Below are 25183 nucleotides of genomic sequence, written 5' to 3'. Positions count from 1 at the left end.
ATATATATATATATATATATATATATATATATATATATATATATATATATATATATATATATATATATATATATATATATATATATATATATATATATATATAAAGAAATCATGTCAGAAAATCTATTTTAGGAAACCCCATTGTCGTATCATCATGAATAGTTTATATATGACATATCTGTTTTGACGTTGTTGATAGTTTATATATGACGTATATGTTTTGACGTTGTTACTGTTTTTAGAATGATTTATTGTTAAATTGTTCTCATCATTTATTTATTTCCTTTCCTCGCTGGGCTATTTTTGCCTATTGGAGCCCGTTTAGCAAAAGTTAAAATCCATCTAGGCGTTCTGCTGGACTACTGTTCGAGACGATCTGAGGAATAATGAATAATTAAAATGGAATATTTTAGAAATAGTAACATCAAAAAAGATATTTCACAAATAGACTAATAAAAAGACTTATGTCAGCCTATTCAACATAAAAACATTTGCTGCAAGTTTTAACGTTTAAAGTTCTATTGATTTAACTACCCGATTAGAAAGATCATTCTACAACTTGGCCACAGCTGGAATAAAACTAAAATACTATTTAGTATTGAGCCTCATGATGGAAAAGGCCTGAATATTAACTGCATGCCTAATAATACGAGTAGGATGAAACAGTATAATCTGTTGTAGATAATACTATGAAAAGTTATGCTTATGGATATGTGTGATACGTAAGAACGAGAATGTGTAGTATTATCTATACACTATAGTTTCTTATCTAGTTTCTATATAGAAGTGTTTGTGAGGCAACAATGAAGATTGCTAATGCTATCATGCTATAATCTTCATTTTAAAGATTGATACGAGACTGTGTCATGGTTTTAATCAAGGTATAAACGTGTACTGTTTTGTTATATGATAACGTGGTCAAACAAGTTTATACATATATATATATATATATATATATATATATATATATATATATATATATATATATATATATATATATATATAAACTTGTTTGGTATCACGTTTAATCACACACACACACACACACACACACATATATATATATATATATATATATATATATATATATATATATATATATATATATATATACATGTATGTATATATACATACACACACACACACACACACACATATATATATATATAATATATATATATATATATATATATATATATATATATATATATATATATATATATATATATATATATATATATATATAATCAGCACTACCGTAATATTAATTTTGTAAGAAAATAATGAAACATTAATATTCTGCAGGATCCTACACATGAGATCATTTAACCTCTCAATATTAAGTTCAATAAACATATGTTGAACAAAAAATCTAATTTCTAAATCTATATTGACTTACAAGAGACTATGAATAGTTACTACGGAAGTATATGGATATTCCAAAAAAACAATGCTTATTATTTATACTTCCTATCAAAATGAGATTAGATATCCGTATTATTTTAATTCTATTAGATTTAATTATAATATTCAGCAAGACTTCAGCTCGTATCTCAAACGGATTGTTTTGGTACTAAGACGATAAGCTATCAAATATATCAGCAATCTATCGGGCAGCAAACTGATATACTTTACCTATTTTAAGCGCTGTTTTTCTTGTCCTATTACACAAAGAAACTATGTACCATACAGGATATACACGATCTGTATTTCATATACATTCTTAGTTATTTAGAGTATTACCTAGATTATACAGCGTTAATTATCAAATCAACATTATATAATGCGAACGTGAAATTGTCAGCTGATGATCTGCCATGAGTCGTACGCTTCCTCGTCGCCGTAAGCATTTCATCATCGAACGATAATAGGAGCGTTTTTATTTAGTGAAGGAAATATAGAAGTGAAACAAGTAAGTTTTTTTATCTAATGTGGAGGAAAAGGACAATATAACATAAAAGAAAGATAATCTAAAATACGTCGTAATATTAATCGAGGCGCCGTTAAAACGACTATGCCTCTTCGACCCTGCAAGTGACCGAATCGACCTGCAGACGACCGTACCTCTGGAACGACTGCTTCCAATTATCTCAAAGTTTCGAAATAACTGGAATGCTTTCATGGTTTTCCGATTGATTTTATCGAACTACAGTCGCGGCAAGATGGAGGGAGGCGAGCTGACCAGGGGAGAAGTGTTGTCCTTGCTGGTGAGACTGGCTTTTGCGACGGCCGCTTCATACTTTACTGTGAAGCTCCTCGTCTCTGCTATGGATCCCACTTCCAATCAAAAAAAGGATGCTAAACGCAAGGTTTGTTTGTTTGTATATTTATTCTTTGGTTTGTCATTTTATCTTTCAAATTATTATATTAAAAGCCCTGTTAAATATATCAAAAGCCCTGCCGCATTTATCCAACCTTGATTGAACCCCCAATTGGATTTTTATTAGTGGTGATTTGGGTAATAAATCTCTGTGAAGGTTAGAATAATATGATTCTATGCCTATCCTACCCTTTCTCGCCTACCAGGTAATCCTAGTTTTAAAATTGGTACTTTATTTTGTAAATATTTATCCTTGCACCGGCACTTGTAAACTGAAATCTGCTTTAACATAACTTATGACTACGTGTCATTAATATTATTATTACTAGCTAAGCTACAACCCTAGTCGGAAAGAAAGATGCTGTAAGCGTAAGGGCTCCAACACGGAAAAATAAATAAACGATGAATAAAACCTACCCATAGAATGTCAAATAAATGAAAAATATACCGTTATATAGGTAATAGATCATTTGTGCAGTTTTCCATGTTTTTATTATACGTCCAAGAACATAATATTTAGAGAAGACAAGGTTTGTTTCACCATTATATACCGTTGCCCCAGTATGTTTTCCCCACCCAAAATCCCGAGTTCCCACTGGAGGTCCCCCATTATTGACTGATATATATACATATATATATATATATATATATATATATATATATATATATATATATATATATATATATATATATATATATATATATATATACGTTAAGTATTTATTTGCGACAAAAATAAGTGTCATTTTCGAATGAAACGGGTGTTTTATATAGAAAAAAAAGTTTGTTTTTACTGGGAAAGGTTTTCCCAATCTTAACTACAATAATACCGTTTTGTATGATTGGTGTGTTTTACATGAAATATGGGGTATATTATTAGCCAAAATTATTGCCATATCTATGTGATTCATATAAATTTTATCAGATGTATGACAGTACATGAGCAAATAGGACTTGATTATATAGCTGATTAAAAATCATCTGTAACTAAAGATTAATAAATATTTATTTTATTTGGCTGTTCTTTTTTCCAGGCTCAGGAAGTACTACAGAGACTGGGAATCAAAGAAAGAGTATCGGTGAGTTATAAACAAGTATCTGTTTGTTTTATTTATGAATAATAACTCATTTTCAGCCTACAGTTCTTTATGAATGTGAAAATATATATGCTGATTATGAATGAAAGGAGAAAAATTGAAGCAGTTACTAGAGGGGCACTCAGTTGAGCACAGACCTCCGCCTCGGTAGCTTATTTCTCGACCTTTTGCTCAACCTTGACCTTTTGCTCAACCTTGACCTTTGACCCTAACATGTATTAATTGGCGTTAATTTTCATAGACTCAAATGTGAACTAAGTTTGAAGCCTGTGACAAGGATGTCCAAACTTATGGCTGATTATGTGAATTGGACATTTTGCTTGACCTTCCAAAATTTAATAATTTCCAGCTTTTTACATAACAGTTAATCCTTGAAAGTTTCATTACTATACGATTAAAATTGTGCCCCGGAAGCTGTTCACAAACAAACACACAAATTACAAACACGCATACAGGGGTGAAAACATAACCTCCTTCCAACTTCGTTGGCAGAGGTAATTAGGGATTATTTGCGTAGTATATGAGACCTAAAAACTTTAAAAGGTTAGAATGCCAAAAGCATTAAGACTTACTTCAGTTGATTAATTTTTTTTTCATATATATTTTTTGTATAATTCTCAAAGTCTTTTCATTCAGGTTTAGAATAACAACCAACCCAGTTCTGTTTAAAATTATTATTATTATTATTATTGTTATTATTATTATTGTTATTGTTGTTATTATTATTATTATTATTATTATTATTATTATTATTATTATTATTACCTGTATTATTATTATTATTACTAGCTAAGCTACAGAACAATCCTAGTTGGAAAAGCAAGATGCTATAAGCCCAAGGGGTCCAACAGGGAAAAATAACCTAATGAGGAAAAGAAGGAAATGAATGAACAATATAAGACGTAATGAATAATTAAGATAAAATATTTTAAAAACATTAACAACATTAAAACAGAAATTTCATATCTAAACTACAAAAAGACTTACGTCAGTCAGTTCAAAATAAAGCAATTTTTTTGCAACTTTGACCAATAAGCCAATACAGCATTTTGAGATCTTCAGTATTATTTCCATGTTAAACAATTATTTTATAAATGGTATCTATTGGATGAAAGGATGTGTAAAGCTAGGAAAAAAAAAGATTCATATTTTATAATGAATGATTTCATTCTTCCAAACCTTTTATTGGTAAAACCCTTTGCAATAACAGATCGTTTTTAAATGTCTCTCCACTTTACATGTAAACAATAGGAATTCTTCTCCAGCTGTAACAGAAATTAGTTAATAAGTAAAATTGAATTATATTTTACAGAGAAAATACTATATAACTTATTTGCAATTTGCCACCAATTTGTGTTTTAAGTGGAAGGCTCATTAATAAATGAATTCCTCAATTTATGAACTTAATTGGTCCCAAGAAGCTGTTTATAAATCAAATGGTTTTCAAGTCTAATTTTGTTAAATTTTGTCTTAAGGTAGGCCTAACCTGAATTCCATCCCTATGTTTTTCAGCTACAAAAATGAGCAAATACTCAAGTTTCATATGAAGTAGATGTCAGGTTATTACAAATGTTGTTTTGCTTACTGTACTAAATGATATAATATTGTTTTATTAGAGTATTTCTTTATCTCTTATTCTCTGTTGGATTTGTGTATGTATATCCGAACATTGGTACATTGGATACCTTCTGCAGTGTACTTTTCATTCCAGTTAAGCGAATATGAGATGATGATTGCCAGTCAGCTTGTTGAGCCCTCTCGCATGAACACCTCTTGGAGCGACGTAGCCGGTCTGTCCTCGGTCATACGGGAACTGCGCGAGACGCTCATTCTCCCTATTCAGCAGCGTAATCGACTTCAGTCGTCCAAGCTAATTCAGCCACCTAAAGGTATTCTTATTGATATAGTTTTATTTCTAAAGAATTCTACTGTACACTAACCTGGTCAACTCGGACGTTTATTTGGTGTTATTGGACGTGAATGAATTGGTGCACTTCTTGTGCCTAGCATTGTATGAATTTCAAGGAACAACATACTTAATACAACACAAACTGTTGTTACAGGGGAATAATACTGTGAGGGAAGTGCCGTAGTTGAAGGTAGTGACAGTCAAGCTAAGGAAAGTACAGCAAATGGAAAATTAATTCCAAGAGAATAGAGAGGTGTCTATCAAATAAATTGTAGGTAAGTGAGATGTGGAAGTCTGTGGTGGCATCCATACAAAAGGCAAGGAAAGTAGTGTGTGGTATGATATTTGGGTTTGGGGTATTGTGAGAGATAGAAGGAGAGGCATATATATGATGCTGAGAGGGTTTGTGCATCGCTTTGATCTGCAAAGCTGTACTAATCAGGGCCACTCATACTAAGTTAGTTTTCTGTGTGTGGTCAGACTAAAGTCTCCCAAAATCACCAATTTGCAGTGGCCAGCGTGGTGATGATAATATCCAAACCCCAGACATGACTAAGGACATTGAGACAAGGATTAGTTACACAGGAGTGAGGCTGTAAGCTCTGGCAGAGTAAAGTAAGGAGGGGAGAAAGGTCTAAATGGAAGAGAGACTTATGTCAAAGACAGGCTTGAGAGGAACAGAATCAGAATTGCAATACACGATCGGAGTAAAGATAAGTTTTCACGTTTATGCACCGATGAGCAATGTTAGGAAAGATACAGTATAAAATTATAAAGAAAAAAAGTTTCATGAAGACAATAATGTTGAAGCATATAGATATACTTAAAGCACATAAATATACTTGTTCGTTGAAGTGAGGTTACTTTATAATTTAAGACTGTTTGGAATGAACATGATATGTGCAGTAACATATACAGCAGAATGAATTTCCTTTATGTTTATATATGTTCCATAGTGTATAAAAGTTTCATATACATAAATGATAAGAAAAAAATAAAAAGGTAATTACGGGATGTAAAATACCGTAAGTCCAATGGCACCGAAAACAGTATGAAAACCGAACCTAAAATATGTCCAATTGTGCTCAAAGGATTAATTACCGAACGTGTATAAAAAGTTGAAGGTAAAGAAAGGCAATCGGTAGATTTTTTTTTAATATTGGCAGGAAACAGAATTGTGGATTTTATAATCCTATCTGAAAATAAGTAGCAGCAGCCTGGCTGAAATGGAAGCTAATGTCTGCACTGCTTCTTCGAAATGTATCCCATTTGTAAACAGCAGAAGTATGCTATTGTGTCTAAAATGAGTCATTCTTTACTCATTAGAGACATGGTCTCTTACAAGGGAAGAATTTACGCCAGTGTGCTTCACATTGTTGACTATGATCATTACTAAAGGGTCTTTGTATCGTCCCTTCGTCCCCTAGCTACAACTACTTTTTAGCCTTATCTAATTCTGCTTCCACTTCAACTTTTTACTTCATAGTGCAAATATAAGGTTTTCCGTCAGTTAAGTTGCTGAAGGAAGCATCTTTGGCCCTTGCATCTAAATATCTCAAATAAAGGAACTTTAAATGTATATGATAACAAAATGCAGAGATGCATGAAAGAGGTATGTAATATGGAAGACTATTCAAGGTTCCATAAGGCTAGATATTAAACCCAGGTGATGAGAAGCGAGAGGATATGCGCGTTTCAGAAATACATTTGTGGGTTTGTTAGTAGCAGTGAGATAGATAGATATATTAGCAAAGTAGTTATGTCAATAGCAGGACATAGAGATCAATGGGAACGTACTGGAAATCTTGGAGAAACATGCGTTGTGTGTGCGCTTACAATAGTGATGATGATTGTATTAGGTCTTGGGAGTTGTCATGAAAAATTATTGATTTTTTTTCTACATCTCTCAAGTTGTACTTCATGAGTAAAAGCACGACTCATTGATTTCCTTTTGAAATAATAGAATAGGAAGGTGATAGAGTGCTTTAACAGTACAGTATTATACTTTAAAGTATATGGTGTACTTTTCTTATTTTTTAAGATTCAAAGATGAGTGCTTTAACAGTACAGTATTATACTTGAAAATATATTGTGCACTTTTCTTATTTTGTAAGATTCAAAGATGTTGAAAATTTTGAATAAAATAAAGGAAATTTCAAAAAGTGTATACGCAGTAGCAAAGGCAACTTATTAAACCATTTATAATTTCCAGGAGTGCTGTTGCATGGCCCACCAGGCTGTGGCAAAACCCTTCTTGCCAGGGCAGTTGCAAAAGAGGCCGGAGCTCGCTTTATCAACCTCGATGTTTCAGCGCTTACGGATAAATGGTACGGAGAATCTCAAAAGTTATCATCTGCCGTGTTCTCCCTGGCCTCCAAAATAGAACCGTGCATTGTCTTCATAGATGAAATTGGTAAATATCTGTTTTATCGTAGAATAATTCTTTCACTTTCATTAGTAACTTTTGTTTCAAAATTAGTCACAATCCAGAGTCGTTGTGGCATTATATGTTGCTAAATGAATCAGGATTTCTATCATTCTCTTTAGTTTTTCCATGGGCTGTTATTTTTCCAGATATTTAACTTTCTAATACACTACGTATAATACAGTATACTGAATTATCGTATGATCACATTCTCTTTTTAAATATTAAACTTAGCCGGTGAATATATAATAGCTGACGTCTCCGACGGCTCGACAGATTCCAAAAACTCGCGAGCGATCGCCATGAAGGTTGCGGGTGTGCCCACCAGCGCCGACTATCGGCCAGATACCGCATATACTTGTAAACAGCTTCAGTTCTTCTCTGTCGGTTTCATCGACAAGTCGATTCCACTCGCTTTATGACCTCGAGTTTTCTACCGAATTGGTGAAGTACTTGGTTTTGGTTTTATTGCTTTCGCCGTGTTGGATTATTCAAGACTATCTTCAAAAGAAATGCTTTTGAAAGGAGAGTAAAAGTGTTTTGCCCTTGCTTTTTTATCGCTGGTTTTTCCATAGAGTAAAGATGGCCGACCCTTCCCTCAGTGTACGGAAGTGTGTATTTAGGCTTTTAGTAATTATTTTATCTCGTTATAAATTATTGTTGATAATTATAGATTTTCCTCTATATATTTTATATCTCACCCGCCTTTATTAGGCCTCTTCGATTAGCTTTCCATTTATACTAAACATCAAGATAAATTTTATGTTTTGTTTATATGCGGCCTTTACCTATTCCTCCCCTAGTCCGAGATGTAGGCGGTCCTAACTTGGAAACCGAAGTTAAACAACGTTGAGCCCATTCAACTTTTATTTTCGTTAAGTTTAAATCATTTGCTCTGTAAGAGTTATGAAATGAATATTTTTTAGAAAATATTTTAAGAAAGATATTCTTTGAATAGTCTTCGTGCTGTTTTTTCAAAGAGGAACTAACGTTTGGTTTATTTATGCTACGCAGTTTGCGCTCTATCGTTACGATAGAGAAAGAGAGAATCACGGTTTCACTTTGCAGAAAGAGTAAATCGATTTTGACGTTTTGTTCATTCTTCTTTCAAACTGAAGTGTTTTAAATACTAATTTAAAGGAACTTGTTAATTTTCAATTTTAAATATTTAACTTAGGCGGTGAATATATAATAGCTGAGCCTCCGGCGGCTCGACAGAAAAACACAAAAACTCGCGAGCGATCGCTATGAAGGTTGCGGGTGTGCCCACTAGCGCCAACTATCGGCCAGATACCGCATATACATGTAAATAGCTCCAATTCTTCTCTGTCGGTCTGATCGACAAGACGTACCATTACTCGCTGTTAACCTGGAGTTTTTCAACAGTCTTGGTGAAGTACTTCCTTTTGGTTTGAGCTTTCACAGTGCAGGTGTTTTATCTTCAACTTAAATCTTGAACTCTTTTTTGGATAGATTTAATTGTTGATGACTTTGGATTGTTTTTTGGACTTTCTTTGACTTTTCAAAATGGCCGACCCTTCCCTTAGTACGGAAGTGTGTTTTAGGCTTTTAGCAATTATCTTATCACGTTATAAATTGTTGTTGTTAATTATAGATTTTCCTCTATATATTTTATATCTCACCCGCCTTTATTAGGCCTCTTCGATTAGCTTTCCATTTATAATAAACATCAAGATAAATTTTAATGATTTGTTTATATGCGGCCTTACCTATTCCTCCCCTAATCCGAGAGTAGGCGGTCCTAACTTGGAAACCGAAGTTAAACAACGTTGAGCCCTTTCAATCGTAAATGACTTTTACAGAGCAAATGATTTAAAACTTATTAAATGAATATTTTTTAGTTGATATTTTATGAAAGATTTTCTTTAAATAGTCTTCGTGCTGTTTCAAAGATGAACTAACGTTTGGTTTATTTATGCTACGCAGTTTGCGCTCTATCGTTACGATAGAGAGAGAGAGAATCACGGTTTCACTTTGCAGAAAGAGTAAATCGATTCTGACGTTTTGTTCATTCTTCTTTCAAACTGAAATGTTTTGAATACTAATTTAAAGGAACTTGTTAATTTTCAATTTCTTAGTCCTTTCAGTATTTTCCTTTGGTCAAATAACCTGTTTATTGACGAAAGGTGAGTGGGCTTTTCTCTTCGGTGTGAAATCAAGAGAGAGAGAGAGAGAGAGAGAGAGGAAGAGAGAACGTTCCGATCTTTATTCTCGTCCCAAGCGAGTAACGTTGTTCTCGAGTCAGTTTTTTACTCTCGTCCCAAGTCTCTGTACGGGGAGAAAGGATAAAACGTTTTTAGTTTTTATTCTCGTCCCAAGGCACTGTACGGTGAGAGATTGAAAACGTAGTTTTGAATGAACTAGTATTTAGTCTCCTCCCCAGTCACTGATCCTTTTATCTTTATATATTACCGTTTTATTCGATTTATATGTTTACAGTACTGTTTTTTGCTTGTATTAATGTGCTTACATTATACGACTTATTTCGCAATTATAACCTTTTGATGTAGGGTAGAATTGCGTGCTTCAGGTAGAAATCAGTTTTATTCATGCCTAATGTGAATTATTGAAAAATTCGATTTCAGTGAAGTAAGTGCAAAACAGAAAATCGTAGTGATAAAGTGATAATTGCGCAAAGTGTTATCAGTGTTGCGACAGAGGGTTCGTCTGTTCGTGCCTGTCGTTCGCCTAGTCCGAGACCTCTTGCAAGCTCCCATGCCCCAGGGAGAAGTAATGTCGTAGGACTTATGGGTTCGAGAGGCTTTAACCAACGAACAGACGTTCCCTCTATGGTTTCAGGCGTGTCTCGTCAAGACCGCCCCTACCATAAGACGAGCGAGCCGGTTTTCTCCTCGTCATCCGAAGGCTTATCGCGTAAGAAACCGTGGAGCAAGGTTTCGAGACCCTTAAAGCGAAAGTCAGTCCCTTCAGGACAGGTCCAGCGTCCTGGTTGTAGCCATTGGGACAGCTCTGACCCTGTGCAGTCATCGGAAGACTGCTCGACGCCTAAACAGAAGCGTAACACAGGCTCCGAGAGTCTTATTGTAGGCAAGGTTTTGCAGTCACAGACGTTACCCTCGTGTCTTACCGCACCCATTCCCGTTGATCCTAAATGGGTTGTACTGCAAGACATGCAGAATAAGCTTGCCTCTCTTATGGAGGACTATTCTGCTGAGCAGGTTCACGATGATCCTCGCCGCTTAGCTGATCGAGATCCTGGCCGTCAGCCGCCCAAACGAGCCTTTGCTCGTCCTGTTGACATTGACGTTACAAAGTCACGTCAATCACGTTTTGTAGAGCCTCACTCGATACAGTCCCGTGTTGATTCTCAGCCGCTTGTGGACGTTCAGCCGCTGCCGCTTGCTCTTGTTGACGTTCAGTACGGTCGCCAACCAGCGAAGTTGACTTGTTTTGACGTTGAGCGTCAAGCACCGCAGTCAAGAGTTGTTTTGACTGCTCAGTCTAGGCAGTCAAGGCAGTCTCGAGTTGACGTCGAGCGTCCTCCCGCACCTGTTGTTGTTGCTGGTCAGTCCTTTAAGCAGTTACATGACATAGCGTCCTTGACTGCTACTGTTGCTCCTTTGCGTGTGGACTCTGCTTGTCAAGCATTGCCACCACGGCAGGTCTCTCCCTTGCTTGAGACTCAGCAATTGTCGGACAAGGTTCCTTCAGATGAGGAAGTTGCTGATCCCCCTCCTACTGATATTCCCTTGGGGACTGTCAGACGGAGAGGAGCCTAAAGCTGCTCAGCCCTCTATGGACTTTAAATAAATCATGCTGATTTTTAAGGATCTTTGTCCGGATCTTTTTGTAACTGCTGCTCCTCGTTCGCCTAAACGTCAGAGTTTACACTAGGCCTAGCTACTTCGAAGCCGTTGTTTTCTAAGCTAGTGCTCTCTCGCTCTTCTTCTAAGAGAGCTTTACGTTTGCTAGGCGACTGGTTGATCACCAGGAGGAGTTTGGGGGAGACAGCCTTTGCTTTCCCTCCTTTTAAACTGGCTTATAGAGCGAGAGTCTGGTATGACACGGGAGAAGTTCTCGGCTTGGGAGTTCCTGCCTCTGCCCAGGGAGACTTCTCAAACCTCATAGACTCTCCCTGGCGCCTGGCCATGAGACGCTTCAAGATTTTATGGTCGGCTTCAGAGCTAGACCATCTCCTGTTAGGAGTTTTTTTTCGAGCGTTTGAAGTTTTGCTGTACAATTATGTCATGCATAAACAAGGCTATCAGGAATGGCTCCAATAATCTGACAGCCACGTTCTCTGCAGGAACAAGACTATCAGGGATGGCTCCAATTATCTGGCAGCCACGTTCACTGCAGGAGTACGTAAGAGGCAAGTGCGCTCAATGTGTTCATTGTCAAGACAAACTTCACGATGAAGTCTACCAGGCTGTCTTGACAGCATTAATGGAAGGCGACTGGATGGTCTCTCGACCTTCAGGAAGCATACTTCCACATTCCTATACACCCGGATTCCCAACCGTTTCTGATGTTTGTTTACAGGAATGTGGGGTACCAGTTTCGAGCCCTGTGCTTTGGCCTCAGTCCTGCTCCTCTCGTGTTTACGAGGCTCATGAGGAACGTGGCAAAATTCCTCCATCTATCCGGAATCCGAGCCTCCCTGTACTTGGACGACTGGCTTCTCAGAGCATCGTCCAGTCATCGCTGTCTGCAGGATCTACATTGGACGTTGAGTCTGGCCAGGGAGTTGGGACTTTTGGTCAACCTAGAAAAGTCCCAACTGATCCCATCCCAGACTATTCTATATTTGGGGATGGAGATTCGCAGTCCAGTTTTTCAGGCTTTTCCGTCTGCCACCCGAATAGAACAAGCCCTGCTCAAAGTCCAACTAATGCTGAAAAGAGAACTTTTGTTCAGTCAGGAGTTGGAAGAGTCTCGTAGGGACTCTCTCATCCCTGGAGCAGTTTGTCTCGCTAGGGAGACTACACCTTCGGCCTCTCCAGTTCCATCTAGCCTCTCACTGGAACAAGGACAAGACGTTAGAGACGGTATCAATCCCAGTCTCCGAACCAGTAAAGACATGCCTGAAATGGTGGGACAGCAATATCAGTCTGAGAGAGGGACTATCCCTAGCAGTCAAGAACCCAAACCACGTGTTGTTCTCAGACGCGTCGGATTTGGGTTGGGGTGCGACCCTGGACGGTCGGGAATGCTCGGGTCTGTGGACCTCAAGTCAGAAGAGCATGCACATCAACGGCAAGGAGCTATTAGCAGTCCACTTGGCCTTGATGAAATTCGAAAGCTTTCTTCGAAACAAAGTGGTAGAGGTCAACTCAGACAACACCACAGCTTTGGCGTACATCTCCAAGCAAGGAGGCACACACTCCCTCACGCTGTACGAGATCGCAAGGGACCTTCTCATATGGTCAAGAAATCGAGGCATCTCCCTGTTGACGAGATTCATCCAGGGGGACTTGAACGTCTTGGCAGACTGTCTCAGTCGGAGGGGTCAGGTGATACCCATGGAATGGACCCTCCACAAGGACGTGTGCAAGAGTCTTTGGGCGACTTGGGGTCAACCCACCATAGACCTCTTTGCCACTTCGTTGACCAAAAGGTTACCAATCTATTGCTCACCAGTCCCAGATCCAGAAGCAATCCACATAGACGCGTTTCTACTGGACTGGTCTCACCTGGACTTGTACGCATTCCCACCATTCAAGATAGTCAACAAGGTACTGCAGAAGTTCACCTCTCACGAAGGGACAAGGTTGACGTTGGTTGCTCCCCTCTGGCCCGCGAGAGAGTGGTTCACAGAGGTACTTCAATGGCTGGTAGACATTCCAAGGAGTCTTCCTCTAAGGATAGATCTCTTACGGCAGCCCCACGTAAAGGATCTTCATCAAAGCCTCCCCGCGCTTCGTCTGACTGCCTTCAGACTATCGAAAGACTCTCAAGAGCTCGAGGCTTTTCGAAGGAGGCAGCCAGAGCGATTGCGAGAGCTAGGAGAGCTTCTACCATCAAAGTATACCAGTCGAAGTGGGAAGTCTTTCGAGACTGGTGCAAGTCAGCATCTGTGTCCTCTTCCAGTACCTCTGTAGCCCAAATCGCAGACTTTCTCTTACATCTGAGAAATGTTCGCTCCCTCTCAGCACCCACTATTAAGGGCTACAGGAGCATGTTGGCTTCGGTCTTTAGACATAGAGGCTTAGATCTTTCCAATAATAAAGATCTCCAAGATCTCCTTAAATCTTTCGAGACCTCTAAGGAACGTCGTATGGCAACTCCTGGATGGAACTTAGACGTGGTCCTAAGGTTCCTAATGTCAGATAGGTTTGAGCCATTACATTCAGCCTCCCTGAAGGATCTCACCCTGAAGACACTTTTCTTAGTGTGCTTGGCTTCGGCTAAAAGGGTCAGTGAGATCCATGCCTTCAGTAAGAACGTCGGCTTTTCCACAGATAAAGCCACATGTTCACTTCAGCTTGGTTTCTTGGCCAAAAATGAACTGCCTTCTCGTCCTTGGCCTAAGTCATTTGATACACCTTGCCTGTCAGAGATCGTAGGCAACGAACTTGAAAGAGTACTGTGTCCAGTTAGAGCTCTTAAGTTCTACTTAGCTCGTACTAAGTCCTTACGAGGTGGATCTGAGGCCTTGTGGTGCTCAGTTAAGAAGCCATCATTACCTATGTCAAAGAATGCTTTGTCATATTTTATTAGATTTTTAATCCGAGAGGCTCATTCTCACTTGAGTGAAAAAGACCGTTGCTTGCTTAAGGTTAAGACACACGAAGTAAGAGCTATAGCAACTTCCGTGGCCTTTAAGCAAAATAGATCTCTGCGAAGTATTATGGACGCGACCTTTTGGAGAAGCAAGTCGGTATTCGCGTCATTTTACTTAAAAGATGTCCAGACTCTTTATGAGGACTGCTACACACTGGGTCCATTCGTTGCAGCGAGTGCAGTAGTGGGTGAGGGTTCTACCACTACATTCCCTTAATTCCAATATCCTTTTAATCTGTCTCTTGAAATGTTTTTAATCTTGTTTTTGGGTTGTACGGAAGGCTAAGAAGCCCTTCGCATCCTGGTTGATTTGGCGGGTGGTCAAATGTCATTTCTTGAGAGCGCCCAGATTAGGGGTTTTGATGAGGTCCTGTTGTATGGGTTGCCGCCCTTGATACTTCAGCTCCTGGGAGTCTTTCAGCATCCTAAGAGGATGGCTGGGCTTCGTGAGGAAAGCAGACTAACAAGGCAGAGTAATCGTCAGAGTCAGCTTCCTTACCAGGTACCTATATTTATTTGGGTTTTGTTATGATATAACTGTCAAAAACTCTAAGCATATACGCCGTAAACTGTATTAATACTGGTCTCTACCCACCATCATGGGTGTGAATCAGCTATTATATATTCACCGGCTAAGTTTAATATTTAAAAATGATATTTTGATTATAAAATAAATTTTTGAATATACTTACCCGGTGAATATATAAATTAAAGGCCCCCCCTTCCTCCCCGATAGAGACCCAGCGGGATGAGAAGAACTGGAGCTGTTTACATGTATATGCGGTATCTGGCCGATAGTTGGCGCTGGTGGGCACACCCGCAACCTTCATGGCGATCGCTCGCGAGTTTTTGTTTTTCTGTCGAGCCGTCCGAGACGTCAGCTATTATATATTCACCGGGTAAGTATATTAAAAAATCTATTTTATAATCAAAATATCATAATTGGCCTTATGTCATTTATTTTGAATTTCCAAGTACTGTATACTTTTAAGTAAACATTATCTTTACATAACCAATAATTGGTAAGGTACCTGTTCTTGCAAAAGCTAGCCTGTACACAAATGTTTTTGTAATTTATCAGATGTCTTATCCTACAGATATGAGATAAATTCATTAGAATTTTCCCACATTTTCAACCTCATCTTATCCAAAGATCTTACACATGGAAGTACAGTATATATTATATTGTCTAGACGTGTGTCAGAGAGACTGGAAAAAGATTTTTAGAAAGCCGTGTTAATGTAATGTATGGCCATACTAGTTAAACACAAGGTTGTGGTGGCCGATGATGTAATGTCCCTGACTGGGGTTCGAGTCCCCACTCAAACTCGTTAGTTCCTTTGGTCGCTGCAACCTTACCATCCTTGTGAGCTAAGGATGGTGATGTTTAGGGGAGCCTATAGGTCTATCTGCTGAGTCACCAGCAGCCATTGCTTAGCCTTTCTTGGTGCTAGTTTGGGTGGAGAGGGGGCTTTGGCGTTGATCTTAGATATACGTGGTCAGTCTCTAGGGCATTGTGCTGCTTGATAGGGTAATGTCACTGTTCCTTACCTTTTTCATTCGTGAGCATCCTTGTTAGGAACAATAAAGTTGCGGACATAAGTCTTTTTATAGTTAGTATTATTATTATTATTATTACTTGCTAAACTACAACCCTAGTTGGAAAAACAAGATGCTATAAGCCCAAGGGCTCCAACATAGAAAAATAGCCTAGTGAGGAAAGGAAATAAAGAAATAAATAAATGATAAGAGAAATGATGAACAATCAAAATAAGATATTTTAAAATCAGTAACATTAAAACAGATATTTCATATATAAACTATTAAAAGACTCAAGTCAGCCTGTTCAACATAAAAACATTTGCAGCAAGTTTGAATTTTATAACATTATCAAATTCATAGTTTGAAACTAAGAGCTGAGGTACGATTTGACACCAAAACCATTCCTAATTTAATTTGGTATTTAGGTCTCGTATCCTTGACATCGGTGTCTGTTTTATTTTCCTAGCTTGCCTTTGTAGCAAGGAGGGTGCAAATATTTACCATTACATGTAAGTAAAACCCATTTGGTGCATAGATTTACTGCATTCTGGTCATATGTATTCTTGTTGATGGAATTTTGTTTTTATTTTTATCTCAACAGATTCTTTCCTGAGAGTCCGAGCTTCCGGTGATCATGAAGCAACGGCGATGATGAAGGCACAGTTTTTGCAGCAGTGGGATGGCCTCGCTACAGATCACAGCCGGTGTGTCATCGTTATGGGAGCCACGAACCGACCTCAGGATGTCGATCGTGCAATTCTTCGGCGTATGCCAGCGGCCTTTCATGTCCCTTTGCCGGTAAGTTATTTTTTTATATTAAATATTTAGAGAAATTTGTATCTTGACCTTAATTGCTATCTTTCTTTTTATGCTAAAAAGGTAAAATAATGACCCCGCTGTCTGTCACTTCTGAGCTGTCAAGTTTCATCGTTAGAAGAATGAAACATTAGTAGCGATCGTAGATGGAACTTGAAGTCTAAAATACTTTGATAGAAAATATTTATCACACTGGATCCATAGCTAAACCAAACAGATCTAAATAAATCTTTCTTCAGTTTCACACATTTGAGACAATAGTAGGGCTCACTCATATGGCCATTTTCACTTCTGTTCCTTTTCCTTTGCTTTTTTTCCAGTCACTATAAATTTGACTTGCATTTTATTTTCAATCTTCTTCCCATTATACTCTTTTATCTTTTGAATATTTCTGCGACCTCTTCTGATTCTGCCCTCGGCACTAGGTCGTCCGTTTACACCAACTTCTAAGAACCTGCTGTCCTGCACTCTGTTTAGCACTCACCTATACCATAATGATAAGAACAAAGTACTTATGTTGGTTCTTAGATGGACAAAAACTTACTATATATTTCAAACTCTAAGACATCTGCTTTTGTTTTCCGCATAGGTTTTTATGCTATGATGCAGTAACTTCTCTAGCTCATTGAGATTTCAGTTCCATCTGCTTTTATAATCTCCCTTTAATTACTTGCCTTGGTACTCTGTCAAATGCCATCTAATGACCAAAGCTATGGGCTATAATCTCTACCTTTTCACTAAGTATTTTTCTTGGGGTTACTTTATAAAGACTAATTCTGTTGTTGATTTATCTGTTATTAAGTCTAACTGACCTTTTCTATTATTTTCATATTATGCTCATAACATATGTTCCTCTAACTTTCAAACTATAGTACAGTACATCATCTTTTACTAAAACAATACCATATTATTGACCCTTCTTTCGTTATATTCTTTTTATTATTTGGTTTTTATCATTTAAGTTTGCTCTTTTGGCAAGGAGGCCTGGTGTTTAAGTAATTCTTGTTTTTTTTTTTTATATAGCCTTTTTTTATAGCCTTTTTCAATCTCTCATCCTTCAATTCATAAATCCATCAATCCATCTCTGTTGGTTCCTGTAATGCTATCCTACAAATTGCATTCATTCTCATAATTTACAATATTTTCAAAATCCTATCTTCCTTGTTCCCATATTCCTTTCTCTTAATTTGTTCTATACTCTTTGCCTTATTCGCCCCTCCTCCCCACAACCCCTTTAATATCCAGAGTATTTTCTCTCTTCCTTTGCTGTTAAGTCTGATCACATTCCATCATAATCATTGTTCTTGCTACTTGCCGTTTATCCTCTACATTGTTTGCCATCTCTCATAGATAGTGAACGTTCACATCGGTCTTTGTGCTGCACCCTGTAAACCATGGGTCTCCATAATTGTGAATGTATGCTTGAAATCGATAGAGGACAAAAAAATGTCAATAAACGTTAGAGGTCGCGGAGCTTTTTGAGTAAAAAACTGATCTCCATTAGTTAGAAAAACACACACAACTAGAGAGGCACTCGGTTGAGCGCTGACTTCCACCACGCAGCTTATTACTTGACCTTTTGCTCGACCTCCACCTTGACCTTCGACCGTAGCATGTATTAATGGGCGTGGAATTTCATACACTCAAATATGAACCAAGTTTGAAGTCTCTGTGATAACGATGTCCAAACTAATGGCTGATTACGTGAGTTGGACATTTTGCTTGACCTTTGACTTTGACCTTTCAAAATTTAATCATTTCCAGCTTTTTACATAACAGTTAATTCCTGCAAGTTTCATTACTCTATGATTAAGATTGTGGCCGGGAAGCTGTTCACAAACAAACACACATCACACAAATACTCAAACAGGGGTTAAAACTTAACTTCCTTCCAACTTCGTTGGTGGAGGTAATAAATATTCAACTTTTGATAAATATCTCGGTAGCCTTTAAGTAATAATCTGTTAGTAATTGAACTTATTACATAGAAGATAAGTGTTATAGGGTATTCAGGTTGTTCATTGTTATGCGATTTTCAAAAGAACTATTGGTTACGACTGGTGAAGTATTTCATTTGTTTTATAAAGCTGTGATAAATTTTAAGATTACCTTGCAAGATAATTGAAATTAATTTTCCTTTTGACCTAGTATGATACTTATTAATTTCAATGATGTCTCATGTTTTACCTCTTTTGTTTCTCAGGGCTTAGAGCAACGAGAAGATATCCTGAAGTTGGTTTTACGTGATGAAAACATATCGCCAGATATAAATCTGGTAGCTTTGGCAAAACAAACGGAGACTTTTTCCGGCTCGGATTTGATGGAGTTGTGCAGAACGGCTGCTGTCTACAGACTTCGTCATTTATTAAACGAGTTAGTAGTATTTGCTGATGCATCACTACATGCTAGAAATAAGAAGGAATGGCGAGCAATTGTGACGCAGTTTCGATAGGGACTGATGGTACCGAGGGCCGCTGAGGTAGCGGCAGTAGGGGAGTCAGCATGTGAAGCTTCATTTTTGGAGTAAAGCATGGGAGGGTGAACAGTCCCTCATCAGGCAGGAAGTAACAATGAGAAGAAAAATCCCCCCTCTTGTTCCTTTTGTTATGTCGGCTACCTCCTAAAATTAGGGGAAGTGCCATGGTAGATAGATAGAAATTTATTAACTTAGCAATAGAGGCAATTTCATATGGTATTCAGGATAGTGACGGATATGGTATTTTAGCTCACATTGATCGCATGCAGTATTAATATTTTACGATGTATAGCTTGGGATGAATCATACTATTATTATTATTATTATTATTATTACTAGCTAAGCTTCAACCCTAGTTGGATAAGTAGAACACTATAAACCCAAGGCCTCCAACAGCAAAAATAGCCTCTTGAGGAAATAAATAAGGAAAACTACAGGAAGTTTAAGAACAGTAATAACATTAAAATAAATCTTTCATATATAAACTATAAAAACTTGAAAATAACAAGACGATAAAAACTTCAAAATAACAAGAGGAAGAGAAACAAGATAGAATAGTGTGCCCTAGTGTATCCTCAAGCAAGAGATCTCTAATCCAAGACAGTGGAAGACCGTGGTACAGAGGCTATGGCCCTATCCAAGACTAGAGAACAGTGGTTTGATTTTGGAGTGTTCTAGAAAAGCTGCTTACCATAGCTAAAGAGTCTCTTCTAACCTTACCAAGAGGAAAGTAGCCTCTGAACAATTACAGTGCAGTAGTTAACCTCTTGAGAGAAGAAGAATTGTTTGGTAATTTCAGTGTTGTCAAGTGTATGAGAAAAGAGGAGAATGTGTAAAGAATAACCAAGATTATTCTGTGTATATGTAGGCAAAGATGAAATGAGCTGTAACGAGGGAGAGGGATCCAATGTGGTACTGTCTGGCTAGTCAAAGGATTATGCTGAAAATTGTAATAGTGCTTACCATTCAATATATATAACATTGCTACTTTTCTCAAATGAATTGGTCATTTAAGTGAAATATAGATTCACTATAAAGACATGTCCTTAGTAGGTCAGTGAAATAGTTTGATATGTTTTAAGTGATAGCCTTTTAAAAGCCAACCTTTGTCATCCAAGAGATGGCCATCTGTGAGTTGTTTCACTGATTTTTTAGAATACAGGTACAATTCTGATATTCCGTGATATCAAGACACACTCTCTCTCTCTCTCTCTCTCTCTCTCTCTCTCTCTCTCTCTCTCTCTCTCTCTCTCTCTCTCTCTCTCTCTCTCTCTCTCTCTCTCTCTCTCTCTCTCTCTCTTTTTTTTCCTTCAAGTGCTCAGCTCTCCCCGTCCCTCGGGTACGGGGGAAAAGACGTAGTCAAACCCTGGTGAGAGGCAGTGTGTGTGTGCATATCTATTTAGATATTTAGCTGTCCTTTTTAATGAGTTGCTTACTCTAGTACATAATATTATTGCAATCTTTATTACCATTTGAAGCTTGTAAAGGCAACAGCTGTATACTAAATTCTTTTTACAGGCAATCCGACGAAGTGAGCGAAATTGTGAACGGCTTGGATCAACCGGAGGAGGTGCTTCGTCCGATATCACTGATGGATTTCAAGCAAGCCTTGGCAAAAATGAGAGAATCTAGAGTCTACAATAGACAAGTGGATGCCCTTTTGAAAATGGATTTAGACTGAACCTTGGGGAATTACGGTTTATTTTTAAGTGCTTTAAATAATTGCAGATGATTATTACACAGTGCTTTTGATGCTTCCAGTCTGTTGATTTTTTTTAAAAAGTGAATGAACTTCAAAGTTTGTTGTTGAATTATGTAAAGTATATTACACATCTTTATAGCATTTATAAGAACGCTACTTTGACACTCGATGGTGTTGATGCAGGAAGTTAGACAAAATTAGCATTAAGGAAATACTATTCTTAGTTGAAAGTACTGGAAAAAGGTACAGGAATTACTCTTAGTTGAAAGTGCAGGAATATCGGTTTTATCAGAGTTCTCTCTATATAGTTGAATAGTTCAATTAGTATACTCTCAAACCAGGTACAGTATCTATGCATAGTTTACACGTAACAGGAACAAAGTTTTCTTCTAGATTTTCTAAGCTCTCCGAGGCATATCCTTTGTTATGGTATGGAAGTTTCAAATTAATATGATGTTAAAAAGTCTTTCTAGTTAACAATAAGCCCATTCTGCTTACTAACATTATATGCAGTTAACATACAGATTGTGTGGTAAGTAAGTCTCAAGAGAAATATATTAACTGAAATTTTGTACTGTATACAGGTTTCTGGTTGATTAATTTCATGTTGGTAATCTAAAATCTGAAGTTATGAAAGAGCTATGCATATACTGTAATTGATATCATGAATTTAATAACATTCAGAATATCTTGCTTGGTAATGTATGTAAATCTGCTGTTCAGTTTAAGTTTGTAATGTTAACTAGCAGTTAGGAGTTACGGTATCTTTTTAATGAGAGAATATGAATAGAGTTAATGGGTAAGTTCTAGAAATATATTTTATATTTCATTGACATTGTAGAGATATTTAGCAGGTTGGATAAATCGCACTTTCTTGCATGAAGTATGTGGGATGTGAGTACCTTTAGGTCATGAAAATTATAAAGTATTTTAGTGCAAAGAGAATGCACAAAGAATTTCAATTGCATCAGTAATGTTATAAACATACCTATGCAAAGGCTCAGAACTTTTTGGTAAACTGTACTGTTTTCTTTCAAAGAGGCTGTGACCTTAATCTGATAATAACTTCCAAAATGGTCATCTTTCAGCTATTCATCGTTGCACTGGAATAATTTTCTTATTCTCTCTTTCTCCTGTTTTTTGTGGTTGTCGTTGTTTTAGATAGGACCCTCTACAAGGAAGGGGACCACAGGCTCTTGCACGAAGTAAGGTAATCTCGTGAAAGAGTCGGGTCATGTCAGGAACACGAAGGACGTACAGGATGCGGGATGACAGCAGTATGACGAGGCAGGAGCCAGAAGTGCAGTCGAGATTGCCGCAAAACAGATGATGCCCCCCAAACCCGGATCCTCTTCGGTCCTAGAGAAATTTATTTTTTCTTATTGAAAGTCCGTAACGGAATTTTTTTTGTGGTGATTACTCGGTAATAACCGAGATTGGGTACTGTGACAGTCCCATGAGGTCACCAAGTGCCTTTAGTTTTTATGTATCCATACAAAGTACAAACCTCCTATTTTGTGTGTACAGGTATTGTACAGTCTGATATGATTAAAGATAAGGGGATAAAGGCAAAATTTGAAGAAGAGGCCCCAAAAGAGACCAGATTAATAACCAAAGAAAATGTTTATATACAATGTTTTATTGTCATAATATATTTCATACAATAAAGAAAGGATCAAAGTAAACAGCAATATTGTGGCTTGAGGTCTTCATTTCAGTTGCCTTCAACTTTCCTCATTACAGTACAGTATCTCAAAAAAGGAGTTATTGTATTGCAGAAGCAAGATAGGGAAAATAGCCAAAGGATTGTTACAATCATCTCCCTCTTTCTGTCTGATGTTATGGCCTGCTTATGAGCTACCTTTATCATCTGAAAAAAAAAAAAAGATTATATGTAGATTTCATGAGATATACAGAATTATTTATATATTACAAATACTGAGTTTTTTTTATATGTCATTATTACTTCCATGGAAAAATGGCTTTTACGGCCTGTAAACAGATAAATTACCATCTTCTGACAAAAGATTGATTTTATGGTGTAAGATCTACTTTATTGATATCACGATTATCAGAAAGTTTTACATTGACAGCATTTTCCTCGCCGTATTTTTGATTTTTCAAGGTCAAAATTCCAGGTTGGAAATGTTTCAAACCAACATATTAATGTACCTAAAAGTGAAGGTTACCCGCAATAATAAGTTTGACAGTAATGTTGTGATTAAATCTCATGTAAAATCTAATCGTGATTATTATCAAGTCAGATTAGTAAGTTGTACACAGTACTTGTGTTTATAAAACTAAAATAAGAGGGTTGCATTTTATATATGTACATTAAACAAAATTTATATTTTGTATTTTTGGGTTGGCTGATGAGAATAGCGTTCGATATTTATGTATTTGTAAATAGGAGACCTTCACCAGTCACCTTTGTTATTTCTTTCATTGATATTACATAGTTTATATAATTGTGATCAGCATGTCTAGGAAATACAGAGATTGCTTTAGAAGTGAATTTCTGTAAAGATTTCTCTTGCGACATCGTCCGTAACTTTACGTTTCTTTTACATTTACAGTGCCTCTTAATGACAAAAAAATCAAATAAGATGCTGCCCCCGAGTAAACGTTGAATTAAAACCGCTGCATGCTTTTATGTGGATCTGGGCATAACTGTACATATATTTTCAGAGGAGCGCTGAAGTTAAGTTGATTAGCATGCGAGTCTGAAGGAGTGACTATATTATTATTATTATTATTATTATTATTAATAGCTAAGCTATAACCCTAGATGGAAAAGCAAGATGCCATAAGTCCAAGGGCTCCAACACGGAAAAATAGCCCAGTGAAGAAAGGTAATGAGGAAATAAACGATATAAGAAGTAATGAACAATTGAAATAAAATATACATCAAAACAGATATTGCAGAAGTTCAAAGTTGCAGCAAATGTTTTTGTTTAAAAGGCTGACATAAGTCTTTTTATATTTTATTGTTAATTTTTTCTCATTTATTTATTCCTTATTTCCATTCCTTACTGGGCTATTTTTCTCTATTGCAGTCATTGGACTCATAACATCTTGCTTTTAGACTAGGGTTGTAGCTTTGTTAATAATAATAATGACAATATAAACTATAAAAAGACTTATGTCAGCAACATTTTTGTTCCATTTTCAACTTTACTCGAGAAGATATTTCACTTTTCTTCATTTTATCCAGGTTGATATCAGTTTCAGCCAATGTTTAATTTTCTGCTTTGCCATAAATATTGTATTTACTTGTCGGTCATGTAAATTTGTACAGTACTGTTGTGAGATTTTCTTAGAACTAAATGATATGAGAGTAAGTTAGTAGAAAAATGTTTGTGGATTGGTTTTCATTTTTTAATTTAGTGATTACTCGTCAGCACATTTGGAAACCTTAATGCGTAAGTTATTGATTGTTGCGTTACAGTCCATTACTATGAAACATTATGTAGTTCTTGAATCATTACCTTTTCTGCCAATCTTCATCTTTAAAGAAATATACTAAGGCGTTTGTCTATAATTTTGTGATTACATGGTATTATAGAAGTCAAGAGCTTATACAGTATTCATATTACGAATGAAATTACATAAAGTTAACGATATGTAATAATGTAAATTTAATACTTTAAGAATTACAAAGAATATTTCATAGCTTTAGGTTACTGTTCCTTGTTCTACAGTACTTTTTCAAGGAGATACCTAATTCACATGAATAACTACGCAATGTACAGGGAATACCGACGTTGGGTTATGTGCTGTACTAATTTGGAAGCAAGAAGGAATTAGTTAATTTATATTTCAACTCTTACCCTGTTGTAATTGTTGTACATTCCTTTAGACTGTGTGCTCAAATATTGTTACTGTAAATTACTTATTGTATTTGTACAGAAGTTGTTTCAGTATCCTTGATATTTAAATCCATTGAATTACACCATGTGTCATTTTAGTTTGGTAGTAATACTAAGCCAGTTATTCCTACTTAACTATGAATTCTAGCTTTTTGTATAGAATTTACATAATCATGAATTGGTAAAGATGGTCTTAAGTACGAACTTGCAGAACTTCAGATATTATTTTAAACGCTTCCATTCATTGATTTTGACCTTCAGA

The 25183-nt window shown here is 36.7% G+C and overlaps 1 protein-coding gene across 1 annotated transcript; it reads left to right on the top strand.

Annotated features, from left to right (window-relative positions):
- The first annotated feature begins 1813 nt into the window (after positions 1 to 1813).
- On the top strand, positions 1814 to 24963 carry LOC137660187 (outer mitochondrial transmembrane helix translocase-like). The gene is made up of 7 exons (XM_068394892.1): positions 1814 to 2309; positions 3355 to 3399; positions 5129 to 5306; positions 7539 to 7739; positions 16660 to 16856; positions 19078 to 19247; positions 20869 to 24963. The coding sequence occupies exons 1-7, from the start codon at positions 2121 to 2123 to the stop codon at positions 21029 to 21031; spliced, it is 1143 nt and encodes a 380-aa protein (XP_068250993.1). The 5' UTR covers positions 1814 to 2120; the 3' UTR covers positions 21032 to 24963.
- The last annotated feature ends 220 nt before the right edge of the window (positions 24964 to 25183 follow it).

The sequence above is a fragment of the Palaemon carinicauda genome, chromosome 20 (assembly GCF_036898095.1).
Source record: "Palaemon carinicauda isolate YSFRI2023 chromosome 20, ASM3689809v2, whole genome shotgun sequence".
Taxonomy (NCBI): domain Eukaryota; kingdom Metazoa; phylum Arthropoda; class Malacostraca; order Decapoda; family Palaemonidae; genus Palaemon; species Palaemon carinicauda.
This window is presented reverse-complemented; position numbering and strand designations above follow the sequence as displayed.

Bases quoted from the DNA above. Each gene is read 5' to 3' on its own strand.
- LOC137660187 (XM_068394892.1), top strand. From the start codon at position 2,121: ATGGTTTTCCGATTGATTTTATCGAACTACAGTCGCGGCAAGATGGAG. The intron at 2,310-3,354 runs GTTTGTTTGTTT...TCTTTTTTCCAG, and splicing joins AAAAGGATGCTAAACGCAAG to GCTCAGGAAGTACTACAGAG. The intron at 7,740-16,659 runs GTAAATATCTGT...TTATCTCAACAG, and splicing joins TGTCTTCATAGATGAAATTG to ATTCTTTCCTGAGAGTCCGA.